The sequence below is a fragment of the Pollachius pollachius genome (genome assembly GCF_949987615.1).
Source record: "Pollachius pollachius genome assembly, chromosome: 12".
NCBI lineage: Eukaryota > Metazoa > Chordata > Actinopteri > Gadiformes > Gadidae > Pollachius > Pollachius pollachius.
The window spans coordinates 11480815-11501915 of record NC_136945.1 but is presented as its reverse complement, the minus strand read 5'-3'; the positions used below and the strand labels follow the sequence as shown (position 1 = coordinate 11501915).

The 21101-nt window shown below is 45.7% G+C and overlaps 1 protein-coding gene across 1 annotated transcript in view; it reads left to right on the top strand.

Annotated features, from left to right (window-relative positions):
• Positions 1 to 243: 243 nt before the first annotated feature.
• The window catches only part of tafa1b (TAFA chemokine like family member 1b), a gene marked incomplete at both ends in the record, with an annotated part of 100370 nt that continues 79512 nt past the window's right edge, over positions 244 to 21101 (top strand). Inside the window, one exon of the mRNA XM_079748450.1 lies at positions 244 to 367. Within this exon, the coding sequence (XP_079604576.1) occupies positions 244 to 367 (124 nt within the window). The remainder of the gene's footprint in view (positions 368 to 21101) is intronic.

Genomic DNA, 21101 nt, shown 5'->3' with positions numbered 1-21101 from the left:
TCTGAATTCCCTGTCAGAAGTCGCATTAGATTAAAAGCATCTGCTAAATGCCTCAATGTTAAAAAAAAAAAAAAAGATATATGTGTGTGTGTGTGTGTGTGTGTGTGTGTGTGTGTGTGTGTGTGTGTGTGTGTGTGTGTGCGTGTGTGTGTGTGTGTGTGCGTGTGTGCTGGTGCATGCGGCCGTTCTCTGACCGTTGCCTCTCTTACTCTCCGTGGCCCTGCAGATTCTGGGGGCTCTGCCATGTCCTGGTCGTTGGCAGTGTGGATAAGCCTGGGCTTCCTACTGGCGTGCCAGGCCACGCTCTACCAGACCATCCAGCAGCACCATGTGGCCCGTCCCGGCCGCACCGACATCCTCACGCTCGGTGAGTCCCGCCTGCTCCTGGCTCTCGCACGTGATATCGGAAAACTGGAACCGCCCGTGGTTCATCAGCACTGTTATGCGGCCATCGGGTGCTACGGCGTAATGATTACCTGTGTACAGGAGGCCATCGATGAGGAATCGCACTGGACGTCAATGCGCTTAATGGCTTTATTTTTAGCTGAGAGTTACTGTCAGGGAGATCGCGAGAACGCACGGCTCCGCTGCCTTGTGCTAGTTCAAGGAAATGGAAATAGGAGCGGGTTGACAGGTGTTTCGGACCAGACAATAGACCTGGCCTACTAGCCCATTTAGCTGGTGATTCTCCACATATACTGTCTTCTAAACATTGCACCGAGGATATCTGGTGTTTCTGCGGAGAACCTTTCTTGACTGCAGCAAGCACAAGCTTCCTGGCTGCTAAGTGTAGGAAAAAAAGGTGCTGGTATCCAAGGTGGCTTTGATCAGCCGAAGCTTAGATGGAAACGACAATTACGTTCCGCCTTTGCTCGACAGAAGCATTTGGCAATTATGCCTGATGCGTTCTCCACCATAGTGGCACATGAAGGGGATAGGGAGCGTTGAGCTGGGTCTGACTCGCTGATTATGTAACGCGTGTTTCCTCCATAACGCTTGTGGCAGCAGCGTGTGCGCAAAATGTCACCGAAAAAGGGAGGGAGGTTATTTTGAACCCAAGCAAAGGCTTACTTTAAGCCTTGAACAATAACTGTAACTCTGCTGACGATATAACCCCTCCCACCGCCCCAAAAAATAATTATAAATCTCCCACAGTGTGGTGCGGTCTGAAAGCTGAGTGACGGCTAAACATTGACATTATCTGCTGCTTGCTCGTGCCCATGTAGCATGTTGGAGCCAGGAGCCAGTAATTGAAGTAGAGAAGGATGGGGGGGGGGGGGGGGGGGGTCACAGCTGATGTCTAATGACGCGCCGTTCTAAGAAAGGCAGTATAAGAAGAGAGGCTTTTAAGAAGTTATTTTAGCTGTGGTTATTTTAGCTGTGGAACGGGGACATGTTCAAATCAAAGCTTGTTATTTTGCTGCCCTTATAAAAGGCCTACCACTGGACGGCCCTGTCAGTAGAAACAAGAGAGTTAGGTTTGTCTAACTGAGCTCTGAATCCATTTTCTAGGCGTTGTTTGCGTGTAGGGCCATGGGATGGGTGGCTGGGTTGCTTAAGGTATACCAGCGGAGAGGCACCAGTAAGTGGCTTTCTGTATTATGCATGAATCCCAAAGGGGTAGGAAAGCAAAGCGCCTCCCAATGGCTTTGGCCAAGTGGATTAACCCAGGTCATGGCTTTCAGGGACACACACAAAAACACATACCGCACTCACATACTCAACCCCACCATATTTACACACACCCAAACACACACACACATACACAAACTCACGCACACACACAAACACAAGCACACAGATACACACACAAACATACCCATACAAATACAACGAACACACAAAGCATTCACTTCCTCTCACACATGCAAACTAGCAACACCCAGCCATAATGGTATGGTATTTTCATTGGTCCGTTGGGATTTGTGGGCCTGCGTATCTTGTGAGGAGAGAGAGAGAGAGAGAGAGAGAGAGAGAGAGAGAGAGAGAGAGAGAGAGAGACAAAGACAAAGACAAAGACAAAGACAAAGAGAAGGTGAGAGTGAGAGAAAGAAACAGAGCGACAGCAAGAAAGAAAGAGAGAGAGACAGACAGGAAGCGAGAGAGAGTAATCGAGAGAGAGACCGAGACCAAGAGAGAGAGAAAGTGCGGCAAGATTGAACCACGCATAAACGATGAATATAATCTGTGCTTTATTAGACCATTCTGAGACACTAATTTAATTGAAGTTATTACCGTAAGTGATGGCAAGCTCCAGCAACCTGAACAGGGCGAGAGCGCTGTAACGACTTATCAACGGCTCATTTTATTCAGCCTGCTTCACACAGAGACTTTCATCACATCCACAATTGCTACCTTTACTGTTTCCATATTGCCAGATCAAATCTATCACTGAGTTATTTCACCATCAATGCTCCTACGAAAACTTTTATAATCAGTATAAATTGCATGGATGACATGAATAATGGGTGTTGGCAACCTAATGTGTTGATAACTCAGGATATGTTTAATGTTATTCAATACTCTAACTGGCTAGACTCCTTGTCTAGAACTACCAGTGCAGAACCCCATTACACCGTTTACTGTATGTCACCTTTATCTTTTCATGTCATTGGACATCAGTCTTGCTCAGCTGTGGATCAGCATCACACAAACTCACCAGAACTGCTCCGATAGAAGCAAAATGCTATGATGAATATTTGAATTACAATTGATTTTATAATTTGAGACGTTCTCTCGTTTCACTCAGGCCAGAACCTCCGATATAAATAGATGGCTTTGTAGCACGATGTGATAGAGAGGGAGGGAGAGACGAGAGGGACAGATAGACGGCAAGAGACTGTGTGTGTGTGTGTGGGTGGGTGGTGTGTGTGTGTGTGTGTGTGTGTGTGTGTGTGTGTGTGTGTGTGTGTGTGTGTGTGTGTGTGTGCAAGCATGTGTGTGTGTGTGTGTGTGTGTGTGAAAGAGAGAGAGTGTGATTGTCTCTGAGTGAGGGACTGTATGTGTGAGAGAGAGAGAAAGAGATAGATGTCTCACACCGATAATTCCATTGGCTGCTTTGTTTGGCTGCTTGCAGAAATCTAATATCATTTAATGGTTCTGTGATTATGAAGGAAGATTTTGAACAGGGGCGATGTGTGGTACAAGTGATGTGTCACGTTGTATTAGTCGTCGGAACGCAGAAAAGTGTGAATTACTGCACTACCTCTGCTGCATTATTTTATGCCAGAGCTGCCGCATACACGACCAAAAAACAGAAACCACATGGATACATCTTGATTTCGACTTTCTACCCACGCAAGAAGCTGAAGGACCAGAAAAGGCATATTGCTCTCCATTATCTATCTGCATCACGTCCTCCTCCCACCATATCCTGCATGTTCCAGCGCTATACGTCTCGGTGCACTTCAGGATTGATTCACTTGTACATCATACTCATGTGAATGACATCTTTCTTTTCGGGGTAAATAAACAAACAAACCAAAAAATGACAGGAGAAGAGAACCTTGTCGGAAAGAGCAAAAACAAACCTCAAAATGCAAGGCGGTGCCTTGAAGTAAAACCTTGAGCACATTGGCTCGCCGCCAACCTTGCTGTCTGCGAAAGTGAACAATTCAGAGGCTCAGAACAGCATCCTGCACACAGAAGTGTGTGGAGAATGGTGGAAGGTGAAGAGAGAGGGGCGGGGGGGGATATCTGAGCATGGGAAGGCGAGGTCGTGTTGAGAGAGGTGCGGCTCCAATCCTCAAGCCTGTTCCTGAATCCAACAAGGTTTGTAAAAAAGAAAAGGACCAACAAATAAGATGTAGGTTTTACGATTGGCTGCTATGGCAAGCAGACACTGGGGAAAACCAACACATAGGCAAATAAGTTTACACATTTATACATTCAGTTATTTATTTTAACGTGAGTAAACCAAGCCGGACAAAGCCCATGCTGTCTCTCTCCCCTTCTCTCTCTCTGTCCCCCTCTCTCTCTCTGTCCATCTCCCTCGCTGTCTCTCGTCTCCCCACAGTTTCATGATCTCTGGGACAACGTCCAGGGACTCAGGTCTGGACATTGTAAATAGTTGCCCTTTCACACATGGAGCCCACTACAGGAGATTGTCAGACGCATTCTCAGTTCCTGGAAATACTCTGTTTGGTTCAGGCAGAGGGAAGCGCCTGTGTGTGCAGGAGGCAGGACTTGACGCAGAACGTACGCCGCAGAAATCCCTCTGTTTAGTTTACAGCACATCCAAGATGGCGGACAAGGCAACAACCCAACCGTAATGAAGTCTTTGCATTGACATCAATGCAACATGTCAAATTCTTAGTTATACCTAAATGCTTAAACATCATCAATGCTTGAATTCTTCTTCTCCTTCTGCATTTACCGCCACCTCCCAATGCCGGAGTAGGTAATACAGGATCTAGGTGCTGTGTATTCTCCAAGCAATGACCTGATCTGTTCACACATTGCTCAATCGAACATTATACAGACGTTGTACTCAGGAGCTGGCAGGGGAAACTCAGTTTAATGTCAGGTCCAAGTGATTAAGACATTTGCGTTCTCACACACAGCTCCTCTGGGTAATGTCTAGATAAGTTCAGAGTTGCAGCGCAAGTGTGAATAGGGGTTCTATCTCTCTGTCTCTCTCTCTCTCTACCTCTCATTCTCCCTCTCTCTCCCAATCACTCTCTCTCCCCCTCTCTCTCTCACCCCGTCTCACATCCCTGACTACAGCTCTTGCTACACAAGATTGATGGCGGCCTGATTCTGGGCAGCCAATTCTAGTCTCTCAAGAAATAATCCACTACATTGACAGATGAGCTGGATTTGACGTGGCACACAGGAGCGTCCGGCTCGGCTCTGCTCTGCTACACTCAGCCACCTCCCCCCTCTCCCCCCCCCCCCCCCCCCCCCCCCCACACACACACACACAAACACACACACACACACACACACACACACACACACACACACACACACACACCTCTCTCTCTGCTCTCACCTGTCCACACATTTGGCTGAAGCCGCTCGTTGGCCAGAGAGTACCACTTCAGTAAGAACCAGGTCACTTTAGATTGCAAAAGTGTGTGTGTGTCTGTGTGTGTGTGTGTGTGTGTGTGTGTGTGTGTGTGTGTGTGTGTGTGTGTGTGTGTATGTGTGTGTGTAGGGTGGGGGGGAGAAGGGGGGGTCATCGGCCTCCATTGAATGGGTTAATGACTGAGTTGTGGTAGTGATGTGTGGAAGTACGTAGGTTGTTGTCAGCTTGTATGACTTTACTTTCTGTAAAAATGTGGTGTGCTCATCTTCTCCATTTCCCCTTGATGTGACATGATATGCAGAGATGTTGTTTTATTTTAGTAATTGTACGTAGGCCTATGATGTCGCAAAACCCAGGGGAATACTCGTGGAAGCAAACAACTCAGCACTCAGTATTTCATTGCGTATGTCGTAGGGTACAGTAGTCAGGCGGTCAATTGGGGTTGAGCAGGCATTGAAATTGCATTTTAAAGTGTTTATTTAAAATGCTCAGGCAGATTGCACAGAAATGCTACATGAAGACAAATAACTAGCATAATATAATAAAACATGAAGGTTGTAACAAGCCTGCAACCATGGGCATAGCTACCCACAAGGCTGTATACTGGCCTTTAAGAACAGGCTAGACAAGAACACCGACGCCATTTAATTGGAAACATGGAGAACACGTTTGAGACACTAACCAACCTGAGTGGGGCTTCAAATCTGCTGCACAGACTCGTTGCACAATGTGGGGCACCTCTTCACTTCATCTGAAAAGGAATACAACAAGGCAGAAGTGACAAAATCACTTGTTCAACAATGTACTCGCTTTACAAAGACATGTTTCCTTCGAGTGCATATACAAAATAGCATCTTCATTTTGCACTCACAAAGTCGCACGACGCAGACAAGTAACAGCATGTAGCTTGCTATAACATTGGGGAAGCATATATGCGACTCGCGACTTGATGTACACATATTATCCACATTATATTGATGCAACATTTATGGCCAAACTGGTGTTGCGAACTTGGTCGCGTCCTGAACTGACATTTTCCAGACAGCTGTTCTGCAACCATTTTTTAAAGTGTTTGTTGGATGTTTATTTTGCAACATATGTATAATACGTGCATCATTTTCCCAATGTCTTGTTATTCTTATTCAACAAACTGCCAAATTGGAGTTGGTTGAAAAAGGGACACATCATGTTGTTCCGTCCACAAGACCGCTGTGCTGCGGCCAATTCTTTTTAAATGTTTTTTGCTGTTTATTTTGACCGTATTCTTATAACATAGATAACTTAAATGTAATCTAGTTGAATTTATTTAAAATGCAGCCCATTCCCTGCTATGTTTAAAATAGTTGCTTAGTCCGTAGCGCTGTGAGCACGCCTATGCTATAGCGTAGCGCCTCATTACATTATAACTAAAAAAAAATGTGTGTGTTAAAGTTTCTAACTTCATAAATCGCTTGCAATGTGAAATAAAAGCACTAATAATATATATATTTTAATATTCAGTGCCTCCGTTTTCCTCCGCACTCTCGGTGTCTATTGCAGTGCTATTACACCTGGGTGGCCCATTTATCTCTAATTCGCAGAGTATAATGCCACTCACTGAGCACACAAAGAGCTTGCAACCTATGCAACAGAGCATTTACAAGGGAGGCTGGCGTTGATGTCATGATTAGTGACAGACGTAGAGCCGCCAAGGGCGAATCAGGGGAGACAGCACAAACAGGTGTGAGCCACCGCAAAGGTTAATGAGTGACATATCAGAACATACACTGACGTCTTTTTCTTGTTGATGTGTAGTCGCGGAGTAATGAGTGATCGCAGATGGGTGGTGACTCTTTTAATGAGCTTAATGTTTAGCGAGTGAAAGGCTGGACTTCTCCTGAGGCAGAACGTTTAATATTACACATTTTCATATTTCCTTGAGATGATCGATGTGGTGGCCTCATATCGGATGATTTAATCTGATGGAATGTCATCACCATCCGATTGATAAACGGTGTGGACAGAAGTGTTGAACTTAAAACACATTATGTTTTTTTTTATTTTACAAAAGCACTGGCTGTTCAAGTGCTGCTGAATAATGTGTGGTGGGGCTTTATTCAATTTTCAAATTGTGTTTTATCTTCATATGCAATGTTCAGCCGCTCTGGAAGGGATCGGTCCGAGATAGAACGCGCATGCTGCCTGACTGCACCTCGACGCTGGTAGCAACGTACCTTATCGTCGATAAATGAGCTCTTGATGTGTGGCCATTTAAACATGTAGAGAATTGAGTTTATGCCCCTGGGATGGTTTCTTCAGACGATGGATATTTCTTCGAGGGAATTAAATCGCTGGCAAATAGCACCATTTGTTTAAAAAAAAATCTCTCTCTATTTGGAACCCTATTAATAAGACCCCTGACAGCTAGAATCAAGGTGTGGGGACATAAGCCTTTGGTTCCCCAATAGTCTTAAACTCAATCCTAGTAGCTTGTGTTGTTTGAATTGTGAAATAAAAACGATTTGGTTCTGACAGAAGAGCCATCAAGTCTTCAAACCTAGCTTCTGTGTTTTTGCTTGAGTATTAATTCAATGAGGGCCATTAAACCATGGGGGTCATTAGCGCATATGATTTTACAGGGAAACAACCCCATTCTTGCAAATTAGGTTGAAATGGAAATCTCAGATAAGGTTTTAAATGAGCAATGAAACAAACATGGAAACACCAACATCGTACACAGATCCACACATAAAAGATGAGAAATATCAACAACACCCTCCATGCCTATCACACTAAACAACATTCTGGTTTAATAGATCCTTTGATGCACTACCTTCTGCATATAGCATCTCAAAACACCAGCATTGTCAAAATAAAAGAAAGATGAAAACGATCCCTATAGATGCCTAGCTTTCAATGCTCCAGATTGCACGATATTGTTCTCTGTGGCAAATGGAAGGAACCCCCAATTTTAAAACCTGGTAGCCAGTAACTGCCCGGCCACTCTGGCACTTGGCCCTCTTAACCCCCTCTCCCATTCCCCTCCTCCACCCATCCCCACCCACCCTCACCCATCCCCACCCAGCCAGCCCGCCTGCCCTTCACTCCTTCATCTCCTTGTCTCTGTTGGGCCCCTCAGACGATTTGTCATGGATCAAATGAAACAATTTGTCATGGATTAGTGCACTTAAATGTCTGTGTGATAGTGGAAGCAGTCACTGGAAAAGCTCAGGAATCCTATTACACCGCCTTTTTTTATGGCCGGGGGTAGATGGAGGTTGAATTGGCACTTTATATGGACTGCCCTACGTCCCTTTTACTCCCTGCACAACATATAATCAGTGATTCACTCTTAGGTGGACTTCAACTGATGTGTAACTAACACACTTTAGCATTTTCCTCTGATATAGTAAGTTTTAATAGATTATCTTTTCCCTTTTTCGCTGATTTATTTTTGTTCTTTATCTTCAGTTAACCACCTAGCCAGCTCCCCCTCCTCCAGGCTCCAGCCCTTCTTTACTCCAGTAAATACTCACAGTCCCTTCTATTTTTCCAACCTCGCATAGAAATAAGGACTAACAAAGGCAGATGGGGAGTACTTCATTTACTTGGATTGCCTCATATATCACACACAGCAACGCATTTGCATTTCTGCCCTCACCTCTCTTTTATAGTGAACTACTCAACAAAGAAAAAAAAAACATGGAATGTCCAGGAACACTATTGGCCACCGTTTGATTTCTTTGGAGATAGATTATGTTAACCACATGGTTCTCTGAGCTCTAATGCTAGGAACAGGAGAAGAAGACTTGCTTCCTGGGCTGGGAGTCTCAAAAGAAAGGTCTCTCTCTCCCCGAATGAATCGACTGCATTGTAGACTTGCGCTTTGCTTTTGAATTAGCATTTATTTAATTTGATTTTACAAGCCCTTTTTATTACATACTGGGACATATTGCTCTATGTCCCTGTATGTTTATTCTGCTTCATTTGTACCACTTGCAGGAAAACCTAAGGAACAGTGTGTTAATTTACATTACATTTACATTTAGGGCATTTAGCAGACACTTTTATCCAAAGCGACTTACAATAAGTACATTTGTCATAAGAAGTGAAACAATATATCGCTGTCAGTACAGTTAAGATGTTCATAGAACCAAGTGCAAGTACTTACAATCGCTAGGCTAACCCATTCCCCGTGTACAGCAATGATAGCAGCTACTGCAGATGCTACACAGTCTTACTAAAAACAACGACAGCAGCAAAAACCAACACAGCGGCAATAGGGTTAAAGTTAGTACAACCAATTGCAATGCTAAACACCAGAGTTCTTAGTTTCAAGACTCACCTACAGCCAGATATGAGACAACCTTCTTAAAGACAAATATAAATGTTCCTTATTAACACAATGCATTACTATTATTCATATTTTTTTCCGTCTACCAATTCATCCCCAGCCCGTTGTAACGATCCACACACTCAGTAGTGTTAACTGCGGCGGCACAAGCCACATATCAGCGGCAAACACGTTAAAGTGTTTTTTTCCCCGTGCCCCTTTGTCAACCGACAGCAGATTACGTCCCACGCCTTATCTCTCTCTCTCTGAAGTCACATAATTGTATCAGGCAGGAATCGCAGACACCATTCATCCTAGATCTTTCATACGTGTCTAATACCTAGCAGGAAGGAAATAACACAACAAACAGACCGCTCACACCAAGGAAAGATCTCTCCACATTACAGAGTATCTTAAGACACATAATATTAAGTGCTTTCTGAAATTGTATTTCACATTATGTAATATGTTCTACTTGTGTCTGACAGTTAGTTTCTAACGTTATTCCCATCTGAAGCATGCAACATGCATGGTAGGAAGGAATAAAGATGCTGGATACTGTAACATTATCATGTTTAGCCCTTTTCTGAGCCGTCTGCTGAACCAAAATAGCTTGCTTATGTTAATGAGGAAAGAAGACACCGAGACAGGTAATTGTAATTCAGCGGAGGCACTTTGCATTATCATTTGGAACCACTGCAGGGGACGAATGTTTCTTATCGGATGGTTTGTTTGGGGACGACCACCCCGCTCTTCGGGATATCGTTCACCCGGAGAGCTGGGGACGAGATCGGCTTAAGGCAAAGTACGGATCGGCCCAGGAATATGTTTGTTTGTACACAGTATGTCATTATGTATTCACACATTCATTTATTGATGTACACTAATTCAGAGGGGAAGGTAGTAGTAAGTGGGCCTGAGATAATGACAGAAAGGGTTTCTCTCATGCAGGTCGTTGCTAGGTTTTGGGGACGTTCGGGGCTTAACCTGGACCTCTGTAGTAGGGTCCCGGGGGATCCAGTCCCGTCCTTTCTTTTTGATAAACAAGCTCCATTTCCATGCTTTTTTATGCCCTCTGGCACCTTATTTATATTCAAAGTACATGTCTTGATTATTGAAAAATGTAAATGTGTATCTCAAAAACGTATGGTTTTTCCCACATTAATTATGAATTGTGCTGAATTGTGCAACCACTAATAAATATTAGTGGTTGTTAGTAGTAAGGATTAGTGTTAAGTAGAAGTGGAATACATTATAACTGCTATCATTAAAAAGAAATTGACATGCTACAGTGCCAGACTAGAGATAAACAGTTAAATGTGCTTATGTTAACATTAGTTTATTGGAACATAACATGTTCTTTAACACAACACACAAAATGTTTAGATAGTAGTACAATGACAATCTCTCTGGCTCTCTCTCTCTCTCTCTCTCTCTCTCTCTCTCTCTCTCGTCACAAAATTTGAGTGTGCTAAGACGTTTGAAGATCTGCTGCTTGAATGACACATAGAGGATCTAAAACATACCTGGCTTTTTCATCATCAGCAATATCATATTATTTTTTAGGGCTGGTTGGAAGATGAATAGATCTGTTTGTATTTCTGTATTATTATTGTTTTGGTGAAAACAAAAATAATACAAGACCATTTCTTTATGGCTATTCATAAAGCATTCAGGGCTGTAGCCTTGGAGGCCCAGGTCTAATGATACCACTGCTTTCGGGTATGGGATGAATATAACAAGTTATTGCATCCCTTTCTAAAGAGTGCTTTATAATATTTTTCTAGGTTCTTATTTTTATTCTTGACAGGCTGAAAAAAGCGCAAATGGAAGTGGAATAATTTGCGCCCCAGGTCTGAATAAATCAATTTTGTGGTCATGGACTTTCCAGCAACCATGGTAAATGTTTATTAAACAGGTATCTCTGTTGCATTGTCTCTGTCACCAATTTTACTTTTTACCGCCTTTTTTTTGTGTGTCCAAGATGACAGCTTTTCATTTATTTATTTTTCATAAAACGATATTCTGTTTACCCAAAGGTGAGGTGACAGGCAGCATAACACACACAATGTTATTTGGGAATTAGGGGAAGCAGAAATTATATTTCCTGGCTGTATCCCTGACCTGTCAGGCGAATGATTGAAACACCATCCACATTTTTTTGGGGCGGTGTGCGGAGCTGGCCTTGTCAGCACTACGCCAGGGCGCATTTGTTTCGTCAGATTTTCCCTGACTGTACCCGGGTGTCCGCCCGCCCAGCGAAAGCCCCACATCCACTCATCCCGCTGACAGCTGGAAGGTCTAATGTACGGCAATCCGAGGTCCCGCTGTCATCCGCCTTCACCCCAAAACGTGCATAATAGGAAACACGGGGAGATCGACACGGCTACAACACAAAATAGCAGACGCAATTTACGATTGTGTCTGGCCCGCCACAAGGACACGATGCACCAGGTGAAACACATTCGGTGTCCCTGCATTTAAAATGGCAGTCGCTAATACGACACATGGCAAAAACTGTGACACACTTTTTGTGAGTGTGAGATGTTGGAGAATAATTAGCGTCCGTCGGCAACTGCAATGCATCATCATTTGCAGGCGGATGCCCAGCGGACCGAGCTCCATTGTTACGCGGCCGTGTACCTCTCGGGCTTGGGGGCAAGCGGCTGATGGGGACTGGCTCAGAGAGGGAGAGAGAGAAAGTGAAGGACGAACCGGCGCCGGGGTGCATCTGACTCTGTAGCCTAATGACCCACTGGAGCATCTCACTCTGCCTCGTCCTCCCTCTCTCTCTTTCTCTCTCGTTCAGGCCTGCTCTCTTTCTCACACTCGCTTCCTCTGTCCTATCTTGCTCTCTCACTATGTCCTCGCTCCCTCTCTTTCCTTCTCTCTCCTTCCCTCTCTTTTCCTCTCTTTCCTTCTCTCTCTTTCCCTCTTTTTCCCTCTCTCTCTACCTCTCTCTCTCTCTACCTCTCTCCACCTCTCTCTCTACCTCTCTCTCTACCTCTCTAAACCCCTCCCTCTCTCTCTCCTTCTCTCTCTCTCTCTCTGTCTCCCTCTCTCTCTTTCCTTCTCTCAGTTCATTCTCTTGCTCATGATATCTGTTCTATCAGAGACACACGTCTCAGTTTTTTTCTGATGTGTTTTAACTCGACCTGTCTGAGAGCTTCTGGTCACTCCTCCCTCTATGCTCTTTTTCTTTGTCTCCAGCACAGCTGGGGCGTCTTTTTGTGTCTGGAACACACAATCAACTCCAATTTCCTCTGTAATTGAGCAAAGCGGGAAATAATAAGGCAGCACCACACTAAACAGGAACACATGCACCAGGTTAGCAACATGAGGTGCTCAAATCCCCTCTCTCCACACCGCGGTGATCAACACTGAACAGTATGAGCAACTGCTATTTATTCATCAGGCAGGAGGCTATATCAACCACTGTGCATTATTTGTGCGGATTAGGTGGCAAGAATGAGGTGGCTGCAAACAACATCATGCTTTTCTCCCACACCGGCAGCAATGATAAATACCACAAAAAAAAGGCATCCATTAAAAACATAAAAGAGAATTTCTCTGCCTCAGCAGACATACCTGAATTTTTGCTAAATCCTATTTTTGGATCAAAAGATCTATCTTTTGACCTTGTTAATTTTCTAAAAGTCCTCACACCTGCGAAATTAGGTGTGAAGCATGCGTGCCGCATACTATTCACAGACGAGGAACGTTGCCCACACACATCTCCGTCTTTTATATCATCTTGCCACCCCCTCATGGAGTTGAATCCTCATAAAGGGATCCAACTCAAGGACTGTTATGAAGGATAAACAAACAGACATGATCTGTAGTTATGTCATGTATGATCACCTCTAAGTCATGGGTTGTATCAAAAGACACACATAGGAAGATGGAACGTCTGCCATATTTGCTAGTTAGTCTAAATCCTGTGCATTTTTCACAGTCTAACTAGTCATATGGAATCCTCTTTGTGACTCCAAATCTGACTGTTATGATTTGAAGATCTGTGATCTTTATGCCAAAACGATAAATGCATGCCTGTTGGTATTTCTATATTTTTTTCTTGCAGACATCTTAAATCAGTTTGGCCCTCCATTAATAAAGGCTGTCAATGTTAAGAGGTAAGATTGTTTAACGATACCGAGGCGCATAAAAGACATAGCGATGTATCCAATCTAACGAGCAGTACAGTACCGGGCCAGTTTCAACCATTTCATCCCTCCACTCCCTCTCCACTCATTTCATAGATGAATACATTTCCTTCAGCAAGCCTATGCTCAACCAATCTTTTCCCTCTTCGGATGGCAAATTGAGGGAAATCTGCAACTCGATTTCCACCTACACCTAATACAAGGGTATTTTGCAAGTATCTTATCACCTCGGTCTCGCCTGGCTGTCAGCGTAGGTATGTGTGTGCCTGCGTGTGCAGAGACCTCTCCCTCTATAATTCCACGCTACATTCACTCTGTCACAGCCACTGGAACGCAGGCTCTTGCTCCACCAGTCCGGCTCTGTTTATCCCCAAATACCTTTCTAATCACCAGCCCACAGTTGCCACTAGTGTGCTGCTAGCATGCTACGAGCGTGCTATTGTTCCAACATGCTTTCTCTGGAGAGAGGCATGGGACTGGGCTGTAAAGGATGACATTAACCCGCTGCTATTAGTTGCTATGCATCCAAGAGCCCAGATACTGGCCCTGGACAGCAACACAATCCTGATGCCGGGTATCTGATGCCTTCACTGGGGCAGACCTGGGTCGGCTCCAGAGGAGCAGTAATTACAACGCTAATTGATTCACATTAGAGGCCGGAGAGGCGCGGCAAATCTCTTTCGGTTTTATTGATGTGGTTGTTGTGTCACAACCCGGCCCCCGCCCAACGGGCCTCTGGCTGTTTTGCTCTGACTGCTGTAATGGGATTGGTGGGAATGCAAGGTGGGAGTGGGAATTTTGTATCTGCATGTATGCAAGGGATTGAGGGGGTTTGAAGGGGGTGGATCTAAGGAGGAACTGGGAGGGCTCAGGTCTCATTAGAGAGACAGCGGACCCCATATTTCTGTTTCTGACAGGTTGCTCTGTGCCCTGACACCCAGCGCCACAATTTGTAGAGCCCAGTGTGTATGAGTGTGTGTGGGACGACATCTTTGTGTATGTGTGTGTGTGTGTGTGTGTGTGTGTGTGTGTGTGTGTGTGTGTGTGTGTGTGTGTGTGTGTGTTTGTGGGGGGGGGGGGGGGGGGATTGATATGTGTGAGGGAGTGGGTAGGTGGGTAGAGGTGTGGGTATGTGTGTGTTACCAGATGAATCCATCCAGGGGCATAGGGGCTGTCACAATGTTTGATTTGAGACGGATCATGAGGGAGGGGGGGAGGAAAGGAGATAGGGGGAGGGAGAGAGAGAGAATGTTAGTGTGTGTGTGTGTGTGTGTGTGTGTGTGTGTGTGTGTGTGTGTGTGTATGAAACACAATTGCACCTGGGGCTGACAAGTCACGGTAAAATAAGCTCCATTGCTGCTCAAGCAGACACTGAGGTGTCACACTGTTGTGGCCCCGTCTTCTGCTGCCACGGCCACTCCAAAAGTTAGTCAGATGAGTCTCCAGAGGTTACCAAATACAGGAAAAAAAAATCACTTGATCCAATTACTTTTATTTAAGTCCTGAAACTCGGAGTGCCACCTCCACCGCACGTTTCTGCCAAAGGCTATTATGTGGAGAAGACAAAGGTCTTGTTACACGAGCCCAGCCCACATGCTGATTCATTCAGTCACCTGTGTTCTGTTTGGACCGCATGTAGAGCTCAACTGGAGGACAAACACACACACAAACACTCAGGGCTTGTACAGTACACCCCGCGATGGGCGCCTCGGTGACATCCTCATGGTAGAGCCAAAGCCTGGTATTAGCTTGAGTACCTCTCCAGCGCTGGATCGATCAGGAGATATTTACACAGGCCGTGGTCGCTCCATCACATCCACACTGCTATCCTTTCCTGCGTCACGCCATTGCTGTCTCTCTCTTCCTCAAGCTCTTTCTTTCTCTCTCTTGATCTGTCCGGCTCTCTTTCACATTATCTCTCTCTCTTTTTCTGTCTGTCTCTCTTTCACCTTCGTTCTCTTGTTCTGTCCATCTCTCTATCACCTTCTCTCTCTCTTTCTGTTGGTCTCTCTTTCACCTTCTTTCTTTTTCTCTCTCTTGCTATGTCGGTCTCTCTTACACCGTCTTTTCTTTTGTCATCCTGTCTGTCTCTCTTTCACCATCTCTATTTCTCTCGTTCTGTCTGTCTCTCTTAAACCTTATTTCCTCTGTCGTTCTGTCACTCTTTCACCTTCTTCCTTTCTCTCGTTCTGTCTGTATCTCTTACACCTTATTTTTCTCTCTCGTTCTATCTGTCTATCTTACACCTTCTTACCTCTGTATTTCTGTCTCTCTTTCACCTTCTTTCTCTCATTAGTTCCGTCTGTCTCTCTTTCACCTTCTTTCATTCTGTCTATGTTTCTATCTCTCTTCTGATTCACTCTTCTTCTCTGACCATTCCTCTAAGACGTGTTGTATTAACAAGGCAGGGGCTATGATATTGGAAGGGGAGTACAAGCCCCTGTTAGGTCTTATGGGCTCCCCCGAACACAGCATCTAGGCCCCGAGCTAAATTGATACGTGAGAGATCTCATGAGGCCAACTTTTCCCCTCCTGCCTTTCTCTCCCAGGGCCAAATGTGTAACACGGGGACCGAAAATAATCTTTATATGTATCTCGTGCCTTAAGGAGGAATCTTCATCCTGTACAAATGAGGAGTAAATAGGGAATTGTGTTAAGAAAGGAAGGAAAATTGTATTTCTGTCCTGGTAGGTGTGCGTATGCATGTGTGTGTGTGCGTGTGTGTTATTAACTTATTGTACTCCAGGGGAGTACAATAAGCCTTGGCCTTGTCTTGAGAACCACATAAATCATTGTTAAAACATATGCTACGTCTAAATGCCTGCCTTGTCTCAGAAGACGAGAGATATGGATTAGATTTCTTTATTTTTTACTACTTTTGTCGTATTTGCCTTTTTTGTGATCAAGCATTGTAAATTCATGGTTCCATGCTGAGTAAAGCCCTTTGAACCTTGGGAGAGAGCAAGAGAGAGAGAGGAAGAGAGAGGTAGAGAGAGAGTGGTAGAGAGAGAGGGGTAGAGATTGGTATGGAGAGAGAGGTAGATATAGTTAGGGAGAGAGGTAGAGAGAGGTAAAGAGAGAGAGAGAGTGGTAGAGAGAGAGAGAGAGAGAGAGAGAGAGAGAGAGAGAGAGAGGTAGGGAGAGAGAGAGAGAGAGAGAGAGAGAGAGAGAGAGAGAGAGAGAAAGAGCAGTAGTGAGAGGTAGAGAGAGAGAGGACTCCATCAGAAGGCCTAGTGTGGCTAACTAAGTGTGTGTTATTGGGGTGGCTGTGCCTGTAGGTAAATATCTCTTTATTCCTTTTCATAAAGCGGTCTCCCGGCTGCTGCTGCTGCTGCAGAGGATCCTGAGGAGACAACTATCTGCTGTCGGGCAGATTGCTGGCTCATAGCAACGTGTGTGTGATGTGGTGTGTAGTGTGGGTGTGCTTATGAGTGCCGTGTCTGTTACGTCTGCTTTTCTGTTTACCACTCAGGGGGGGTACCGATGGTTTCATTGCAGTTTTCAATCGGGACTGATTGTTTGTGATGTGGTGTACTTTCTAAACGCCTATGACTCAGAGAAATGGACCATGTTGGACAGTTTTCGCGGAAGCTATGGCACCTATAGCAGCATTCAGCTCGAACTGACCTAACTTGTTCGAGGATGTAGTGAGCCTGCTTTTGGATATTGGAACAACATTGAGCAAATGTTCACTTTGTTTACACCTTCAGCGATTACCGATTCCCTTTGCACATGCTAACTGCTTTTGTAAAAGCGGTTTCATTATGAAGGGGAGAGTATGACAAATTAATAATAATAATAATAATTTATTGTATTTATAAAGCGCTTTTCAATGACCCAAAGACGCTTACAGTGAAGGGGGGGACCTAACTCACCACCACCAGTGTGTGGCACCCACTTGGGTGATGCATGGCAGCCAATCTGTGCCAGAACGCTCACCACACACCAGCTTGAGGTGGAGAGTGAGGGAATTAATGAGTCAGCCAATTGTACAGGAGGATTATTGGGGGGAGGCAGATTGAATTAGCCTGGTTGGGCCAGGACACGGGGAAACCCCTACACTTTGTGTAGGGGTTTCCCCCTACACAAACCTGTGAGCCTTTCCCTCTCACCTCACTCCTCTGGTCCCAGATCACACATCTCAAACAAGAGACACCACAACACTCTCTGGATGTGGATTGGCTGTAGGGTGGCTGTGATGGCTTTTCCGGAAGAAGTAATGATGCGTATCGTGTGCTACAGGGGGCGCTATGGAGATCTCAGCCTCTGACCATACCACCCAACCCTCCTCCTGCACACTAAGACACACACACACACACAGACACATACACACACATATTCTGCACCTGCAAAGATACACACACACACACACACACACACACACATATTCTGCACCTGCAAAGATACACACACACACACAGATACACACACATAAACACAGATGGCCTCCACGTAGACACACACACAGACACAAACCTTACAAACACACTCCTTCCAGACAGACACAGATACACATGCATTCCTGTCACACACACACACACACACACACATTCCTGTCACGCTCACGCATAAACACACACAAGAACACACTCACACGCAATCCTATCACATGCACACACACAAACACATACACAGACACACACATAGTTCATCCAACCTAGAGCACTGCAAAAAGCAGTAGGGCGACAGTTGATCTAGGGAGGGAGAACGCTACAACACGAGATTAGCAGGAGCTTATAAGACTAAGTGTGATAAGCATCCCACTAAGTGCCCTATAGTTTCTCCATTTTGTTCTGTTCATTCCAAAAAACTGCACTGTCTAAGTGGAGGGATGAATATTTCATCTCTACGGCTCTGGGGGCGAGAAGTGCTCTCCCTGTGTCGACCCTGATCCCCGTGCATCACCGCCTGTCTGCTTTGTGGTTTCCTCCCTTTGTCCATTGTAACTGATTCATTAAGAGGGTGAGATGGTAGCGATAGGGCAGGCGGATACACCGCTAACCCCTTGTGCAACACTACAGCCTGTGTGCACCATACACACACTTACACACACACACACACACACACACTCCACAAACACGTGCACGTTGGTGCATAGGAGAGGGTGGAGGGCGGGGTGAGGAGGGGATTGTGGTGCAGCTGTGAACACCCTCACAGGCACGTGAACGCTCCTCATGCGCTGAACACATGAATGCAATGGTGTGTGTGTGTGTGTGTGTGTGTGTGTGTGTGTGTGTGTGTCTGTGTGTCTGTGAGTGAGTGTGTTTGTGTGTGTGCAGGTGCGTGCGCGTATGCATGTGCTAAGGGGGATAGAGAGAGAGAGAGGATGGGGCGCTGATCAAAACTAATTACCACATTAGCATCACAAACGGCCGCGCAGGCCTGGTTCTCGGCGGCGGCGGCGGCGGCTAACTCGAGGAGCGTGTGCTCACAGAACCTTTCCTCCTGACACCGAAGGATGATGGAGCGTCTCGCAACGAGCTCCTTCAGCTTCCGATAGCGAGTGCCCAAGTACTCCCCTCCCTCGGCCCCATCACACCCACACACCCACCCACACACACACACACACACACACACTATGGAGAGCAAAGCCACCATCAGAGTTGAACACCGATAATTGCCGCACACTTAGAGAGACATAATGGCAATAAAGGAACGTTGCCAGATTACAAAGATGGTTCATCACAGAGAAGATTGTTACTGCCAAAGGAACGCATGCGGGCAAAGAACATCGCAAAACAACAACCTGCGTCGTAAATGAGTTCGATGGCAAATAAACGGTGTAATTGACGTTTTCTCGAGAGCCATCGAAGCACTAACCGAACACATATGGTGTGTGTCCGATTTCATGGTGTTTTGTGTCCTTTATTTCATCTCCAAATCTGGAGCACAGAGCCATTCATTAATAAAGCACGCAGCCACCCGGCTGATTTGGCAGGATCTGGAAACCAAAGCCCTGAGTTTGATCTAATGTAAAAAACATAGTAAGCATCTATTAGTTCGGGCTGTACTGTATGTGCCTGTGTGTGTGTGTGTGTGTGTGTGAGTGTGTGTGAGTGAGTGTGTATGTGTGTGGGCTGCCGCTGCAAAAAGACTGTTCATGTTTTGAGTTCCGCTATGAAGAACAAGACTCGCTGACACGACTCAGGGCCCGGATCACATGACCCCCACTGCCTCCCCCCTCCCCCAATCCCCCACTCCATGTCTCCCTTCTCTCAGCACGCACATCTTGCATATCAGAAGATGCAGGATGTCAAGCTTGTTCTCTCCGTATGAAAACAGATATGAACGTCAGAAGCCATCGGCTGCCTCAGTGATTTGATCGTCCCCGCTCGTCGCGCGGCTCCTCTCCGTTCAGGAGATGAGAAGGGGACTCGACCCGTCAGCAGCGCGCCTCATTCTGTGTCAGGGCGGTCGGGGGGACGGACGGACAGACGCACGTCAGATCAAGAGGCCGGGATGAACCGTGATGCCGCTGATGGGATGTGTGTGTGTGTGTGTGCGTGTGGTTTTTCACCAGACGTGCAGAAAAAACAGCCCACTGTGCTCCGAACTGAGCCCACGTGGGTCTGCAGGCCCGTGGAGAGTACGGCGGAACGCGCACCGATGGAACCAATCGAGTGCAACCTCGCTGCTTTTATAAAACGCTCTTCACCGGTCTCTTTTTTTACCTCCCTTTCCTTCTTTCCTCTTTCTTTTGCTGGGTAGCATGTTTGATTGATCCGAGGGTGCATATCTACATTGGCATGTTTCTTAGTGTGTGGGTAAATCGATGTATATTTTCTGAATGTAACCTGGGATAGGAGACGGCCATGGTGGAGCCCCCTCACCCCCTCCAGCTCCTCTGGTAATAATGCACCAGGTGTGTTATTTGGCAGAGTGGGGTACCTGCGGTGTAGCGATGGACTGCCAGCGGTGAACGCCGTGCTGCTGATATGAAAGCCTTCCTTTGTCCTCTAGCCCGTTGGCCCTCTCGGTCCCCGGGTGTTTGAACACGATCAAACAGCTCGTAAGCAGCAACAACAATTCTGGTAAATTTTCCCTCATTTGCTCAGGGATAATAAAGGGCTATTGGCCGTCGCCCACATCTCTGCCAGAGCTTTGATCTCACCCCTGGACACTGGGCTAGTGTGGGCTAGAGTGATAGTGTGTTGGTGTGTGCGTGTGGGTGTGTGTTTTTGTGGGTGTATGATGTGTGTGTGTGTGTGTGTGTGTGTGTGTGTGTGTGTGTGTGTGTGTGTGTGTTTGTGCGTGTGTGTGTGTGTGTTTGTATAGTGTGTGTGTGTGTGTGTGTGTGTGTGTTTGTGTGTGTGTGTTTGTGTTTGTGCGTATGTGTGTGTGTAAGATGTGTGTGTGTGTGTTTTAGTGAGTATTTGAGTGCAACTCGTCCAGGCAGCTGCTGAATGCAGCCAAACATTCAGGGTTTTCCGTAAAATAAATAATAATAAAAAAGTAATTTCCACAAGAACCTTTTTGTTATACACCATCCCCCACAAGTCTTACTGTTCTTCCCCCAGCTGTCAGTTTACCACTAGCGTATGTTTATCTTCTCCGGGCTCCCTCTGCATCTCATATAGAAAGCAGACTGGTAGACAGC